The sequence below is a fragment of the Vipera ursinii genome (assembly GCF_947247035.1).
Source record: "Vipera ursinii genome assembly, chromosome: 7".
In the NCBI taxonomy this organism is placed as follows: domain Eukaryota; kingdom Metazoa; phylum Chordata; class Lepidosauria; order Squamata; family Viperidae; genus Vipera; species Vipera ursinii.
The window spans coordinates 33,790,111-33,807,295 of NC_139521.1; the positions used below are offsets into that span (position 1 = coordinate 33,790,111).

The following is a 17,185-nucleotide window of genomic DNA, read 5'->3' on the forward strand; positions in this document are numbered from 1 at the left end:
GCATGGTTTGGTGGTGCTTTGGTTATTTCTAAGTAATGAATATCTTTATTATTGGTCACAGACACACCATGTATATCAGAATAAAACAGTAAATTGGTCCTAATAAAAACATTCTTTAAATGGATTTTAACTGTTTTCCCTTGGAGGATTATCATGGCATTTTCTTTTCAAAATAAAGTAGGCTATTCTTAACTTAAGAATGCTTACTATGAATTGCCACCTCAACAGTCCTGCTGTCAGCTTCTTAAGACATAGGCCAAACCTGCTTGACCTTAGAAAACTTTCTTCTAAAAACATATGAAATCATTTGGGTCCATAGAGAAGATAACTGCTGTTAATTTGTGGTGTTCCCTTGTTCCCTTAAAAAAATGTTGGCGATAAATGTCACCATTTCTCACATGCCTTGTATTCTGTATATGGTTAATGGTAATGTTGCAAAAAGAAACCACTCTTAGAAAACACTTTTTTAAAAAAGCTTTTTAATTGCCTTTATAAGGAGAAATCAAAGAAACTTACAGAATTGCAACTCTTAATAATCAACAACCATTATAATTTCAAATGTATGTAAGACCTATATCAACATACCTTTGTGGCTGAGATTCTTAAAATCCTAATTTTGAACGGCACACTACTATTGAACATAAGCAAAGCCCCTGACCCAGCTTGAGTTGCAGCTAGCATCCTGGATGGACATGTGCTTGCTCATCCACTATGAGGAGCAGGTAGTGTTGCAAAGGAAGAGCAAGTGTGTATTCAGAACTATATCCTTCTACATATATAGATCCCTAACACCAGATCAATGTGAACCATTTGCCCTGAGGCAGAGAATCCCACCATTCCAGAAATGTAATCCCATTTCCGTTTAGCTATCAATTCAATGGCCTGCTGCTTTCCTAGCTGATCTTTCCCTAATTGATTTGCTTAGGCAGCAAAAGGAAATAAGGATAAAAACAAATAGCTCACATTATTTCAGCCTAGGAATTATTTTCCTCTTTTGCTTCCCAAGCAACAAACATGGGAAAGCTCCCCTCCTGATGGGAACAATGGGAGTTGTAAGGCACCAGGCTGAGAAAACTTGGCAGAGCAAGTAAAAATGCAGTTGATAGGAACTGTGACAATACTTAAAAAAAATCAAAAGCCTTGTGATTTGTGGCTGATTTAAAAAGAACTTGCTTTTTTGCTGGGCCTATTTTATACTAAAGTGTGTTTCTATCGCAGCAAACCATTCATTGCCAATATGAAACTGTTACCCTCTCCTACTGCTATGAGTCTTCTTCATTTCTGTCTCTGTCTGGTTTGCTACTACTAGTTTTAATGGCTATGCATTTAGATACTCTACTTTCAGGTACATCTCCTTCTCCCTAGAAGCAGTATACTTTGCCTTGCAGTTGAGGAAAAGATGGCAAAAGTAATACTGTGGGTCATGAAAACCAGCAAGGATGTGGATAGGAACAAGCAACACATTTGATTTATCACAGAGATTTGACACGGATATAAAAGCAAATCAATGCTCGCAAGGCTGTAGCAGGTAGGTGTCGTTAACAAAGGATTTGTGTTTGTGGCTTGGAGGATGAGAACATCAATGGACTGGATCCTTTTTTTAGTAATGTGTGTGCAAACATCTGAACAAAAATAAAACCCACGTGGAAGAACTTTATTTGCTCAATGTAGTACAATCTGTTATGTTTACTCCTGTCAGATTACGCTGGCAGACCTTGTGATAAAGTCTTGGAAAAGCCTATCCCCTATTCCAGACCCAGAACGGTCTACTAAAAACCCCAATCCTTTTCCCTGAGCCCTCCATCCTATCCTCCTTCACCCCTCCCCCTCGCAAAGAGCAGTTTGCTGGATTTAGGCCATTAGCCCTAGAGCTGCTGTAAGCTGAGAATGCCCTGGGCGTGCATGCAGGCATGTGTCTCTCCAAACAGTTAAGCCTTGGGGTAAACGGTGACAGCTTCGTAACCCTCTGGGGGCCTCATGCGAGCCCTGGCGTGAGTTTCACAGTATAACTGCCCCTCCACAAAGAAGTAACCTTTCTGCTTCAGGTTGAGATTGCAGTCGGAACAGATGAAACATTCTGGGTGCCTGTACTTGTCACGGGCTTTTACTACTGTGCCACTGTTAAATGAATAATAATAAAAAAACAACAGAAAGAAAAAGTCAGCTGAATGCAATTTTCAGAGACTGGGACAGAGAAATCAATGACAAGTCTCCTGCTTAGGTTCCCAGGGGTCAATAAATTGTGAGCTTCAGTCTTCTTCAGCTCTACCATGTTCTTGGGCATGGTTCTAATCTCTATGATGGCCATTCTACAAGGGCAGCTTGGTTAGGTTCCCAATTGGAGTTAAACGAAATATTTTTTAAAAAGCTTTGCGCACGCAGGACATGTGGGTTCTATTTATAGCAAGGCCCCATGCTTTCTTCTTTAACCTTTTAAAAATATGTTAGAACAAACGTATACAATGTGTCATGAATAATATGGCATTTTGATTTTATTTGTGAGGTTTCCAGGAATCAGTGGTTTTGTTTGTTCTCTTCCGCTTTTATGTCCTGTCTAATTTATGTCTTGTCCTGTTTTAATCTAGTGGGGAAAACTGAATGTTTGTTCTGAGAGCATTGTTTTGGCTCAACCTCAGAATACAGGTAGTCCTCAACTTACAACCATTTATTTAGTGACTTTTCAAAGTTACTGAAAAAAGTGTCTTATGACCATTTTCCACACTTGCCACCATTGCAGGGTCCCCATGGTCACGTGATCAAAATTCAGATGTTGGCAACTGATATGTATTTATGATGGTTGCAGTGTCCCAGGTTTAAAGGTAAAGGTAAAGGTTCCCCCGCACATGCGTGCTAGTCGTTTCCGACTCTAGGGGCCGGTGCTCATCTCCATTTCAAAGCTGAAGAGCCAGCGCTTGTCTGAGGACATCTCCGTGGTCATGTGGCTGGCATGAGTAGACACCAAAGTCGCACGGAACGCTGTTACCTTCCCACCGTAGTGGTCCCTATTTTTCTACTTGCATTTTTACGTGCTTTTGAACTGCTAGGTTGGCAGAAGCTGGGACGAGTAACAGGCGCTCACTCTGCTACGTGGCACTCAGGATTCGACCCGCCAAACTGCCATTCTTCTGATCGACAAGCTCAGCGTCCTAACCCACTGAGCCACCGCGTCCCTATGTCCCAGGTTTAGGTGGTCATCTTTTTCAACCTTCTGACAAGCAAAGTCAGAAGCCAAATTCACTTAACAGCCATGTTACTAAGAACTGCAGTGATTCACTTACCATTTGTTGCAAGAAAGGTTGTAAAATAGGGCAAAACTCACTTAACAACTATCTTGCTTAGCAACAGTTATTTTAGGCTCAATTGTGGTTGTAAGTCAAGGACTACCTGTATTTATTAATGATGAATGTAAACAAATGAACATAACTTTAAGAATATAAATGAGAAATATCTCTTTTCGTAACAGGCTGTTATGAGCTCTTTTGAAAACCAATGTTATAAATCTATGATAGGAAAGTGAAATATCTTACACAATGCCATTTCCACACTTGTCACACAAAGGCACTTTTGGCACACTTCCTGCACCAGCACCTGTCTTTGTGACGGGTGCTCTTACACTCCTTATCCCACTGGGACGACCATCTGCAAACAAAACAAAGCAATATATATAGTCTTTAGTGACTTTTAAATGACTACCATTAGAAGTTTAAAATGTATAAACATTTGTTTCCACCCCATGTTAGGAGTTTTCATTATAATAGACACTCTTTCACACATAATTTTACCGATGAAATCTGTGTATGTACAACAATTTTTAGTTTCTTCACTATTCAGTTATTTGTCTGTTTGTGTATACTGATTTGCAGGGAGTAAATAATGTTTTCTTATTCTAATAGGAATGTGGGTGTTTTCATCATTGCTAACTTCATTGAAATTACTAGGATTCAAGGAGCTTTCCTTACTCCAATCTGGTGTTGGAGTCCCAAGGTGTTGGAACAATCACTCTTGTGCCTTAGACACAAAGCCAAATGGGTGACCTGTGCTAGTAAATTTATCTCAGCCCCAGGAAGCCCGCAATGGCATATCACACTTCTGAAATCTTGGCAAAAGAACTGCACGGACCTGTCCAGGCAGTCACCAGGAGTCAAAATTGACTTGAAGACATAAAAATAGAAACAAAGCAAATAAAAATAAAGATGGACAAAATCGCTGTACATCATGTCTATTCTACACTTAGGGCTTTGGGGGTGGGGTGGGGGTAAAAATGATGGATTACCAATCAGCAGGGTCGAACAACTCCCTTGAAGATAGGAAAGAAGTAACTGAGGAAGCAGTATTTCATCATTTCCTTTTATAGCATCTACCAAAAGCCTGTCTCTGAAGTATGAATTTGGTGGAAGAATGATTTTTTTTTTACTGGGAAGCTTTTCCCAGATATTCTTGCCTCTTGCAGAACTAACAGAGATTTTCTAGAAAAGCAAAAGACCAAAACATTTAAAAGTTTTCTTTTAACTATCACTTTCCATCTTTAAAATAATCAGAGGGATACTAATCTGTATAACAGAGAACAGGAAAACTTAATCATAGAATTCTTAGCTATTTAGTCCTTACTTTAATTATTCAATACACTGACAAAAGATCAGTAAATTCTGCATTTTTCTTTAAAAATATAAATAAAACAATTTTAATTCAGTGTCAGGGTGGATGCAGGGAGGGGGGGGAATCAAGAAAATCAAGATGGCAGCAACGACCATGCGGTCAATGTCTTGCCCTATTTTACATGCTTCATGGTTGTACTTTGATTTTTTTTCTGCTTCTGTCTAAGAATGCCCCTGTTCAAGTTTTCCTATTCCTATTCGCTATTACATTTGCAATTAAGATAATCTCCAAGTGAGTCTCAAGAGGAACGTGATCTCACAGGTAGCTAACACCTTAAAAAAGCAACAGCTTAATGGGGCTGGATTAAGATACATACATTCCATGTTGATTCCTTAGATAAATTTCTAAAAACACACTATAGTAAATAACACAGTATAATAAATGCTTCTGATAAAAACAGTACAGTATAGAAGTGCACTTAAAATAGTATATTCCTTTCTATTAAAATGTATTTTATTTTAGCTCTCCCTTACTGTTCTCTTTTTTGTACCATAAAAAGTACTATTTTTAATGGCGTCTCTTAAAGTAATACTCCTGACTTATATTTTTATTGATATAATCACATATTTTACTTATGCTTCCTTTTGAGTGCTTTCTTGTATTAGGAATTTAAGTCATCTATGGTCTTCCATATAGATACTAACCAGAATCAAAACATCTAAATTTAGCAAGCTGCTCTATGTTCCCTCCTACAAAAACAGTGAAAGATATAATATGATAACTAACCAGATTCTTCAGAGACCATGTCTTGGAGCACTTTAAAAGAACTGGACTGGCGTGGTTGGCTGGGTCCTTGAGGATCATCATGTAGCATCCTATAAACATCAGACTGAGGCACTGCAGCTGGTGCTGGTTCACTGCAAAGTCCATGCAAGTATGAAATAAAAGTAGTTAATCATTAAAGGATGTTTTAGAAGGACATTAACACGTACATATAAAATGACTCTTGGAACACCTCCTTATATTCATTTTAATACAGAGTGAGTTCAGAAAAATTACTTCAGTTACACCAAGACTTTTGGGTTTACAGAAGGCCTTTTGGAATGACGGGCTTTAAGTACCTTCCAGTGGTCAAAAATATCCAACATATCATAAAATATTTTTAAAAGCCTTTGTGATTTTGATAGCTGTATGTTGTCTTGATACTTGAAATTTATTGAGGAACGAGAATTCAAATGTCTTTTGAGTAGGCAGAACTTTCTACGTGGTTCTTAGGATCAGATTCATAATTATAAATTATTCCACAATTTGATTTTTATTGCACTTGCTTCATAAAACAAGAAAAGAGCTATAGTAACTTAGTTCTGCCCTTGCATATGGTTAGCATTAGGACAAGCTGTGATTAATACAGACTGAAAAGTTTAGATAGAACTTATTTTGGGGGGAAGGAACAGATAGCAATTTCTTCCCAGAGTATATTCTACATTTTTAGTATATGTTGATTTGGAGCATTGGAAAACCCTGGTACTACAGCTCTTTTTGCTCAAAACAGATATTAAAAAGTAAATTAGAAAGATTAAAAAGTAAATTACTATTCTAAAAATAACCATGTAACAATATAATAAAAAATTAGAAGCAATAGCAAATGATCATATCTTCATTTAAACAAATAAAAAATAAAGTAGTCCCCTGAAAATCATTATATGTCAACAAACATATCTAGAAAATGAAGACAGTGTAACTCCTGGGCCTTCCGAAATGCATAAATTAATGCCTAATTCAGTTTATATCTTGATCTGTTATGTTCCAAACAAAATTTCAGGATGGTATTAGTTATTACATATAAAATATTCCCAAGCAGAAAGATACCATCCCTACATTTGAGTCTAATGAAAACAAAGTCAAACAACAAAAGCATTTCAAACTATTTTTTTCTGGAATGGTTTTCAAAAACAGGTTTCGCTATTTGTAAAAAAAATCATTCATAATTCCAGCTTTGATATAAAAAGCCCCAATGAAACATATGCAAAAATGAAACAAGTTGGCAATTTAAACACGTCACATAATTTAAATACAGGCATAAAACATAGTACATCCAATTTAAAAAGCACAAAATCAATGTTGAGCTAGCTATCTCACCGGTGAAAAGATCCTTCAGAATTTATTTAAAAGAACAAGATCATCCAATGACCTTAAGGTATTTTTGTTCCATAAAGCATGACCAGTTTCTCCCTTCCTCCTAAACAAAATTTTATTAATAGACACCAGACAGAAATAACTTTATTAATAATCCAGGAAAAGGTTTTAATGCTTTTAATTGTTAATTAATTAGTGAGACAGGAATCAACAGAAAGCACAAGAATATATATATAGAGAGATAGATAGATAGATAGATAGATAGATAGATAGATAGAGAGAGAGAGAGAGACAGAGACAGAGATAAATATCACTATCATATAAGTAAGCAAAGAATGCAGCCACAAACTATAATTATAAATAATCAGTTACCTTGGAGTAATTCTTAATGCAGTTTTATGCATAGGATTTTTATTGTACCCAACTTCATTGATAGATAAAGCTTTCTGATTATAAATTGGCCAAAATCTTAATACACCTACAATTATAAATTTAAATATGAACCATAGACTGATACAATCTTATTCAATTTTCATAATGAGAATGAAATAAGTTTTCCTTAATGTACTTTAAGTGTTTTCATTTTCTAGTATGGGACATAGCTCATGAAAAAAATAAAAAGAGTTGAAACTGGACTTAAAGAGATCTCTAATGAGATACAGACTTTCTCTGTTATTGTATTTTTGTTTTCAAGAAGCTAAGCAAACTTTTGGACAGATATCTGCAGTCTGCAGTTCAGATAAGATTAATAAAGGAGATGAAATCATCCAGCACTTATTGGTCACTTGAGATTGCTGCAGAAATGCCCCCTCCACTCTAGTCCCTGGCCACGGTCTTTCAGGGTCATCCTGCTTTGGGCACTGTGAACTTCAGATTCTTTCATACCAAGCTCTTCCCCCATGTTCATAGATGAGCCAGCACGCTCAGAGACACGGATCAGGCTGAACAGCAGTGGGGATGTATTAAGTAAAGCAAGAAAGAGCCAGCCTTCTTTCTGCTATTTAAGTGTGTGATCTCCCCATCACACTTACCAATTTTTCTCAGTCTGCTTTTGAACATAGATTATTCTGACGACTGTTAAACCTGTGTTTAAAAATAGCCCAATTGATAGGGAGGGGAGTTCAAGAGCTGCTCCTTATTTTCTCACAACTGCCACCTCCAACCCCATGTGCCTGTTGTTTGTATATTTTCTTTCTTTCTATTTTAGTTTTTGGAGAAGCTTGTATGATTGTAAGCAGTCTGGGTGCCTGTGTGGTAATACTTGATGAGATCAAAGAGCTGACAGAATCAACTTCCTTCTCCTGCTCCCTTTTCCTAGAGATCCACTGCCAGGTTAGTGCTAACTTGAGGAAGCCACCGCATCTGGCTCCTCCTCCTCCTCCTCTCCATGATTTGCTTAATGGCTTGTGCTACAGTTTATGCCAAGAACAATATTGAGAAAGAGGGAGGGCGGTTGACCCAGGATTTAATCAGTGGCTTTGCTTAACATGCTTTGCTCAATCTAAATCAAGATACCAACATCCAACAGATAGCAGAAGCTCCACAGGCAGGATAGCGACCAACAGCAAGAGTAGCCAATAATATGATTTTTTTGATGACTTGAAGACAGGTGAAGTGTTCTTTCACTGAACAATGAGGAAAGGCCTTTAAAGTCGCATGGGATAACTATGCTTAAAAGCCTTAATGAATAACAAGCAAATAGCTGGCACATGGGCAGCATTCTTCATGCAGTATGCTAAGCACACAGGATGGCTCCCATTACCTTATATGGGGTGTTTCCCCGAGTGCTGTAGCAACCTGCCCCTGCAGTGTTTCCATAATATTGTCATCTGAATATATCTGCATAGGAGTATTAAACTGAGCGTGCACAATCTTGACACCAGGAAGCTCCATTTCTAAGGGAATGTTGGGGGCCATCTTAGCTGCAGCTTTCAACTCAGTAGGACAGATAGTGCTAACAGTGCTAATGGAAGAGGGAGTGCTACGTCCACTGCTGCCATCAAAACCGGAGGGAGTACTGCATATGTGATTCAAATCAGAGTGAGAACAGAAGGTAAATAAAAGGCACATGCAGTTTCTAGAGTGATTAAAAAGAGAAGAGGATGCAAATACCAGAATTCAGCACAAGCTTTTGTGTATGCTTTCTGCTGTGTACAATCTGTTGTAAAAAAATCCTCATATTTTGTATGATCAAGTCTCATCACTATCCACTAAAATGTATGCTAAGGTGAATTTGATCAGGTTCAGCCAATTTAACATTAGTGCTGGAACCTTTTGAGGTTAGTCAGTTTAGCCTTAAAAGCAACAATATTCATACTCTTCAGTCCAGAATTATACATACAATCCTATTGATGTATGCCTGCAATATTTTCATAACATTGCAGCCATTTCAGTGTACTGTAATCCGTTTCCTAAAAATTTCCTGATGTCATTATAAATATATCTCATTCTGAATCCTGATGTTCTAAAAAATGAACTCTGAAAACTAGGCTGTTAAATATTTAAATTGTGATGCCATAGAAAATAATTAAACTATGCAAATATATTTTCTTGCATTTGTTTCACATTGGAAAAACATGCACGCTCTTGCAGTGTTTATATATTATAGTGATGAAATATTCAATGGTCCAAAAATCAAAACTACCTAAACGTATGTTTACCATTAAGCTCATTGCAATATTACCATTCAAAATGTCATTGCTAAAAGCAATAACTCTTTGGCAACACCGATTTTATTATTCTTGTCTAATGTTTAGGGGAGGGGAAAGTAAGATTTTAGGTCATATAATTAAAAATAGGAGTAGCCAAAATCCAGAAAATGAATCGTACTTTGTAATGTTAAAAAAATACATACATAGGTATGTTAAAAGCAGGTTCTCATGATACATCACTTTATATGAACAATAAAGAAAACTCTGAAGGTCAGCTTTAAGGTCTCTTATTATTACGCAACATGGTTTAGAGTCCTTTTGGACACAATGTTTCAGCTATGAATGCAATAAAACAGTTTGGACATATTAAGCAACAAAATTAAGGAACTACTAAACATATAGTCACAGGCTTTCCCTTTCAAATATTGCACAATGGGGGGAAAAGCTATAACATTTACTGATCATTGATGTGAGGCTAGTTTTGTTCATTGATATTTTAAAATAGCTGGCTGGCATTTCTGCATGATATGGTACCAAGAAATCAGGAAGTAATTATGATGTGGAAAACTAGCATAAAGTGTTGATTATGCTAGGTGTTATATACAGATTTACGATAAGAGGATAACAAACATTATGGCTTAGAGTCTAACTCTCAATGTGGAAGGAAAATATCTCCAGTCCTCCTAAAATCTATATAATATTATGTTGCCTGTTGCTACCTCTTGATTTGTGATTACAATAAAAACTTTGCAATGATTCTGAATAAATACATAATGAAGAACTTCAATGTACACTCTGGAAAATGAGGTGATATACCAACATAAAAGGTCATAGTAGTGACCTTAAATCCAATTCCCCTCTTAGACATTAACCTGGAAATATAGTGTAACCTCACTTTTCATTGGAAATCTGCCATTGTCTCATCAACAAATCTCACTGTTTTATTGGAATTTGCATCTAGATGAGCAGGTATACTTTAGGTTTGCATTACAAGGCTGAAATTGCATGTATTTAGGGCATAAAATCAACCGATTTCACTGTGGATTGGATTGCAGGCTAAATGTTCAATCTGGTAAATATTAAAAGTGTCAGGTTTTGTGAACTTCTGAAATGAAATCTAAATCTCATCACTTTTGCTGAATGTTGCCAATCAAATACATATGGTACTCAACATTTACTGGCATGTCCAAGCTCAAACAATAACAAGTCAGCCTGTTATTATCACAAATCTTATATGACTGCAAATATTCACTGAATGACACAACTGTATCAGTAAATATTTCTAGAAATACTAAAATATTTTAAATTGAAATGAATGATAACATTTCCTAAGCCACAGATCCTTTTAAAAATTGCAATCAAAATGCACAAGTAATTCAAGGTTGTCAAGAGGAATTCATATAAGACCATACCGGCATACTTTTCAAGAAAACACATTCCTTACTATCAGAGGCAAGGCAAAGAAATTCAAAGCCTTATGTGCTCCAAGCAAGCATGCAGTTTTTCATTTGCCAGATCTCTCAGCCAAATATCCTTAGAAGGGGAGAGCCACACGTGGCATTCCTCAGGAAAAAAGCAAGAACCAGAGCCAATGTTTGGAAGACAAGAACCAGGCTTGTCAGTCAATGGCAGGGTTAATGCTAATAACTTAAATACATTGTCAACACTCTCACCACAAACTTGGCCTTAAGCAACAGGGCCTTCATTAGCAGTGTCAGGAAACAAAAGGATGCACAAGTAACTACGAACTTCCAGTCTTTTGTCTGCAGATATTATGTGTTACTAGGTAAATACAAAAAATATGCTAGGTAGACATGGAGTCATAATTTTCAAACTTTGTCTTGCTACACACTGTTTTCTAAATACAACTGAATGACAAAAGAAATTAAAACCAGAGTACAGATACTTGGTTTCCTATATATTGCAAAGTAATCTGTGTTATATATTTTCAATTCTCAAATGTCATCCTCCATAGATTCTTACAGCAATGTAGGAATTCATAAAGGAAAGTACCATTTCTATTAAATCATATTCTTTATGCATTAAACCAAAACAACAAAAGTCCATTTTCTTGTTTTATTCGCAATAAATGTCTTAGGTTTATCTGTTTCGTTAGCACGGACAATATACAGATGTCCTCTGATGCAAGATCTATTGAACTTAATAGAATTTTGGGAACCCTATGGCCTAAGATGTTGTAACTTGAATCAATATGTATGCTACATTTTTTACCATGAATTTGCATGATTTAAGAACTGGATCTCTTTATTACTTGGGAATCACTGTTTGACTACAGCTGTGAAGCAAGCATTTCATTCATTAGAAGGATTTACAACATACTGAAGTAGCAATATTACTAAACCCCTACTACCCAATTGTAGAAAAAAAAACATGCAGCAGTTACAGGCAAAACTTATGACCTGCTTGGGCTTTGGACTACGAAAGGTTTAGGTCGAACATTATGTTTGTGTTCAAAGTAGCTTATATCCTGGAAAAAAACGGAAAGGGTTACAAAACAACTTTCAGCAAATTACAGTATATTTGTTTCCAAAGAAGATAAGATAATGAACACATTGAAAATTATGGTGTGTAAGTTGTAGAGTAGTAGTATTAGCACATATCCTTTTATTGGAAGAAAAACAGAGTGATGGCTATAGCTTAGCTAAAATCAGGCATTTTAAAGCTGCTGGTCCTACACCATATTCTACAAAGCAAGTCCCATGAAATATACAGATTTAAAATAACAAAAGCATAGGAGTAGGCTGCACACATCTGTATAAACAACACCAGTTGAAATCTGTATGATGTGCAGGTTTATCCCTGTTATGTTTATTCAGATGAAAGTCAGATTAAAACTAAATGGGTTTCAGTTTATAGCATGTGTATATGCATAGAATTATACTTTTTGTGCTTGTTTAGCTTTGTTTTGGCTGGATTGAACTCATGCTGCAGCTACACATAAATTTTATGCTCAAAGTTCTCTAGAAAAGTATGTTCAAAATATTGATCCTTCCTACATAAATATTCATTTGAAGGTAAATATCTTGAAAGGCACTTTTTAAAGAAGTTTTGAAGATCAGGAAAGAAAAAAGAGCAAAAGGCAGGAAGAGATGGACTCAACAATATAAAAAAACAAGGATCCCAAAGGTAATGATGAGAGGCCATCTCACAATGTGGTACTCACTTTTCAGCTGAACTAGGGATCAGGCCACGTAGCTGTCCATGAAGAGCATCATGTATATTGTCAGACGAATAAAGCCCAATTGGAGAATTATAGGCAGAACTCATTACCTGCCTTTTGTCATCAAGGTTAGCTGCTGCAACAAAAGGCTTGGCCTTTCTGTTATGAGTTGTACCAATAGGCTTGAATTCCTGTACATAATAGGCAGACAAAATACACAGAGCTACTATGCACACTTAAGCCAACAGCAAGCAAAACTGACATTGCGGCTAATTATTAATCAAATGCATCAGTCCCAAGGCACAACAAGCCTTGATTTAGTAATCCAGTAAGCAAGCATCCTATGGAAATGTTTAGGGAAAATAGTACCAGTTGTAGGCAGATAAGCTTACAGATGTGACTATCATTGTTATTTATTTGAGGCAGCATTACAAGCATTTGGCTGCAGAATATTGCAGAACAGCCACAGTTCTTCCTTCTCTCTCTCCGCCACTAATATCTAGCCATCCAGAAATCAAAAAGTAAGTGCTGCTATTGCACTACCTCTTTCTCCACTTTTGTTGTTGGTAAGCAATGACACAAGCAGGAATGTGAGGTCAGTGATGTTAACTCACACAAATTTGGGTGACTAAAGGTAAGGGGGCAGGAGAGAAGACAAAATGGGTTACCATGACCTTTCCTGGCAATTGCAATTCTTCTATAAATAGGTGATTTCTTTGTTGCAGATTAAATGAAATGACCGTCTTTCATGGGTCTTTGGCCACAAGGTTTCTTTCAATCAATAAAATCCATTTCTAGATACAGTTTAAATGGTATAAATAACTGAATCAAAGCACAAAAAGTCCAACTCATCCTTTCTTTTGGTTGTAGCACTGCCATAATTTGGTTAGTCCTAAAGCAAGACAGACATAAGGGGACATGCTGCCTTCTGAATAAATTCTAAAAAGCGGTTTTCAGAAGATGTAAAATAAAACTAAGCTGAAAAATGCTCTGCATTTAAATCAATCAGCAGCTTTCTGCTTGCACTATCATGCTAAGATCTAAACAGAAATACAGCATAATTTACTGCTTTCAATCCTAATGAAGCAAAGAACAAAATTGCCACAGGAAAAAAGGGTGGCAAGAAAATCTGAAAGAAGTAAACAAAGCCCTGTTGTGTGTTCTGACTTACAATCTATTTAAAACACACTATTAACTTCCTCAAGTCACTTGCTTTACTAAATTAGTGTTTAAATTGTGTGGGTACTTTAACAAGATCTTTTTTTCATTGCTCCAATTGTTTTAGCTGTGTGTGTTCCATTGATTTAAAACAGTCAGCTAGAGCATAAAATACCGTATCATTCAGTGTCTTGAGAACAAATCTGTAATTTTCTCCCTTTTTTCAGTGTTTATAGCTGAAAAAATACTAGGGTTAAGAGTTCCAGTGATCTGGGAGAGAATTCAAAGGTTCGAACGATGGATTTGATTTTCCTTACGAGCAGCAAAAATAGAATTCTGTACAGTATGAGTTTATTAAGGTAAATCTGTTTGCTTCATAGAAGTTATGAATATTCATTTTTCTTGTTACAGATTTATATTTCATATTTGACTATTACAACCTATTTCAGAACTCGCCACCCAAAAAAAAAATAAAAAAAAATAAAAGTTTAAACATATGTGAGGTTAAAGTGAAAAACTCATCTATGGTACCATTTCATGTTTTTAAGGTCATCCAGGAGGCAGATAGGAGGCTGCTCATTTGAATATTCTCCCACATGGAAAGATTTCTTTAACCAGAAAGGTGAAAGCCTGTTTGGTGTTGTAGTTAAGGCATTAGGCTAGAAACTGGGAGATGCGAATTCTTAGGTGCAAAACCAGTTTGGTGACTTTGGGTCGCTTATTCTCTCTCACTTCTGAACCTTGCAAGAAAATTGAAGGGACTATTCCATGTAATGGCTGGGAGTCAAAACTGATTCAGAGGCATCAAAACAAAAAAACAAAAATTAAGAATGAAATCAAAACAAAAATCAGAAAAATAGCTCTGCGAAATGAAAAATGCAATCCTGGTCTTCTCAGAATGTGTTTTTGTTCAATGGGGAGGGAAAGAGCACGAGCATTCAAGCTTGATTGCATTATTAATGTTAACACAAGTCATTTAGAAGAGCTATATTACTGGTCTTTTCCAAACATGAAGGCGACCTCTTGAAGCAGCATTTAAAACAATGAAGCTACATTGTATTCAGTTGAAGTACCGGTAAATTGGCTGGAAAGTGGCCTTCCATCAAAACAGTGGCCCTCATAATGTTAACAAATAGAATATTTAAATCTAATTGTCTATCCATCCATTTACAAAGCTTTACATTAGTATCAGTAGGGTCTACTTCATATTAAATGTGCTTATTAATCAAAGAGGTTAATCCCCCCCCAAAAAAGAAAAATCCAAATCCTTGGCAGCAGGAAACTATGTTGATTGCAAAGAAATTTTGAAAAGTATATAACCAACTATTTTTAATACTATTGGGAGATATATTACAGAAATAGCATGCAGTATAGCAGCATCAATTTTATGCCAACATACACTGCTGCAATGTGAATTTTGATCTAATTTTCCTTTCCCAAAATATCACCAAATGTGCAGAAACATAAACTGAAAAAGTAAACAAGAGCAAAAAATGTACACAGTCCAGCTCTTCTGTTTACTGCATGTAACAAAACTCTGAAATACTGTACGGTCATCAGTAAGAATCCAAAAATAAGTTATGGAATCTGAATTTGTTAGGGGTGAAATCAGGAAGGTATATTGTCCCAATGTGATGAACCTTATTTATATTTTAAAATTAGCAGAAAAACAACTGTTGAAACATTTCTACTGACCTATTTATTGCTCATCAAGATTATTATTTAATATTTAAAGAATTAAATATCTAATTTAATATTTAATGACTTTTCTTAGAATAATTTGTTAATAACTTGAAAGTCAGTAAGTAGCCAGTATAGTATTTTAATTACATATTTTGTTTTGGCAATAGTTTAGTCATTATTTTGTTGTTTGGATTTCAAATAACGTACTTCCATTTGAATTCCCATTTAGTGAATCTTATTTTTCCATGTACTCCTGTTAGTTTGATTTATTGCATGGCACCTTAGTAAACAATTTTATTTCAGACTAATTAGTCTGAAATTTCAGACTAATTAATTTTATTTATTTGTAAAATTTATTGGCCGCCAATCTTACCTCCAGGTAACTCTGGACGGCTTGCAATTGTAAAAGATAAAAACTATATAAATTAAAAATATAAATAAGTTAGTACAAAAAAATCAAATACTGAAGTGCAATTAAAAGATGGGGAGGGCGGGAGCAGGATACTGGGGAGATGGCTCTGTTGTTAATGGATCGATCACATCCACTGTGATGCTCCCCCATTGGAGGCTCAAGCTAATTGGCAGAGTCAGGTCTTTAGGCTCCTTTGGAAGGTCAGGAAGGTTTGAGCCAACCTCACTCCGGGGGTGGGGTGGGGGGGGCAAGATATTCCAGAGAGCAGGTGCAAAGGCAGAGAAGGCCCTTCTGCTGGACCTCGCCATGCCTCCTCTGCTGGCACAGGGTGAGCCAATCCCAGTGAGTTTGATTTTGTCAATCAATTCAGTCAACATCAAATTCCAAGACAAGCTTACAGTGCCTTTTCAGATATAAACTATCTTGAGTATACTCTTCTAATCTAGTAGTTCTAGATATTTTTGACTTCAGCTACCATAATACTCAAGGAATTCATTAGATGTGGAAGACATTATATTAACTGGTGAATCTATCCAGGGCTCAGTAATTTGATTCATATATCTATTAGAGAAAAAATTATCTACAGAACATATGTGGGGTACTAAGACAGCTAAACTCAAGATCTTAGTCTAGTGATCTGACTAAGTCTAGAGATCTATATATGAGAGTCATCATTTCCAAGGGTCTTTAATCATAAAGGCTTGGGCTTCATTGGTTAAGTGTTGCTGTCACGTTAAGTCATCAGTTAGTAGTAAGTCAACTTACAACTGGTTGCTTAACAACTGTTTCTGACAAACACCACCTATTCAGAAAAAGTAGTTTACACTTACAATTGCAGTGTTTGCTTAATGACCATGAATTAGCTTAACATGTGAGGTGATTCGCTTAATGACCATTACAAAAAATGTCATAAAATCGGGTCCTGTCATGTGAGGGCCTTAACTTATGGCCATGATAACTTATAACCAAAAATCCAGTTCCAGTTGTGGTCATAAGTTGAGGACTATCTGTACAAGTTGGTAAGTAGCAACTAATTAAAAACAGAATAAGAGTGTTGATGATTTAAGAATTACTAGAACTCAGCTGTAAAAATCCAGTCAACCACTAGATGGCAGCGAAGGTATGCAGATAACTTTAGTATTTTCCAGTGTTGAATGCCAATTAGTGGCTATCTGGATTCCTGCAGTCCAAATGCAGCTTTAATTTGAATCAATTGCTACCTGTGGTTCAGCTTCCAAGTTTATTTTGAATGGATGCGGTCTGCCCTCTTCCGCTACTTGTGGAGACCACAATTTAGTTTCTGCCCTGTTGGATAAAAAATGAAGAATGAATTAAGGAATCCAAAACATTTCACCATCTTAGCATGTC

The 17,185-nt window shown here is 36.2% G+C and overlaps 1 protein-coding gene across 2 annotated transcripts in view; it reads right to left on the bottom strand.

Moving 5' to 3' along the window:
• Positions 1-459: 459 nt before the first annotated feature.
• Positions 460-17,185, bottom strand: part of PDLIM3 (PDZ and LIM domain 3) — a 31,717-nt gene continuing 14,991 nt past the window's right edge. Inside the window, exons 3-8 of one of the 2 annotated variants that reach the window (XM_083367543.1) lie at positions 17,038-17,122; positions 11,804-11,871; positions 8,495-8,749; positions 5,383-5,513; positions 3,528-3,639; positions 460-2,118 (exon numbers count right to left, since the gene is read on the bottom strand). In XM_083367543.1, coding sequence (XP_083223669.1) covers positions 1,929-2,118; positions 3,528-3,639; positions 5,383-5,513; positions 8,495-8,749; positions 11,804-11,871; positions 17,038-17,122 — 841 coding nt within the window. In that variant the 3' untranslated portion in view covers positions 460-1,928. Of the gene's footprint in view, positions 2,119-3,527; positions 3,640-5,382; positions 5,514-8,494; positions 8,750-11,803; positions 11,872-12,567; positions 12,756-17,037; positions 17,123-17,185 lie in introns of both variants that reach the window. The other variant, XM_083367544.1, reaches the window with a different exon arrangement.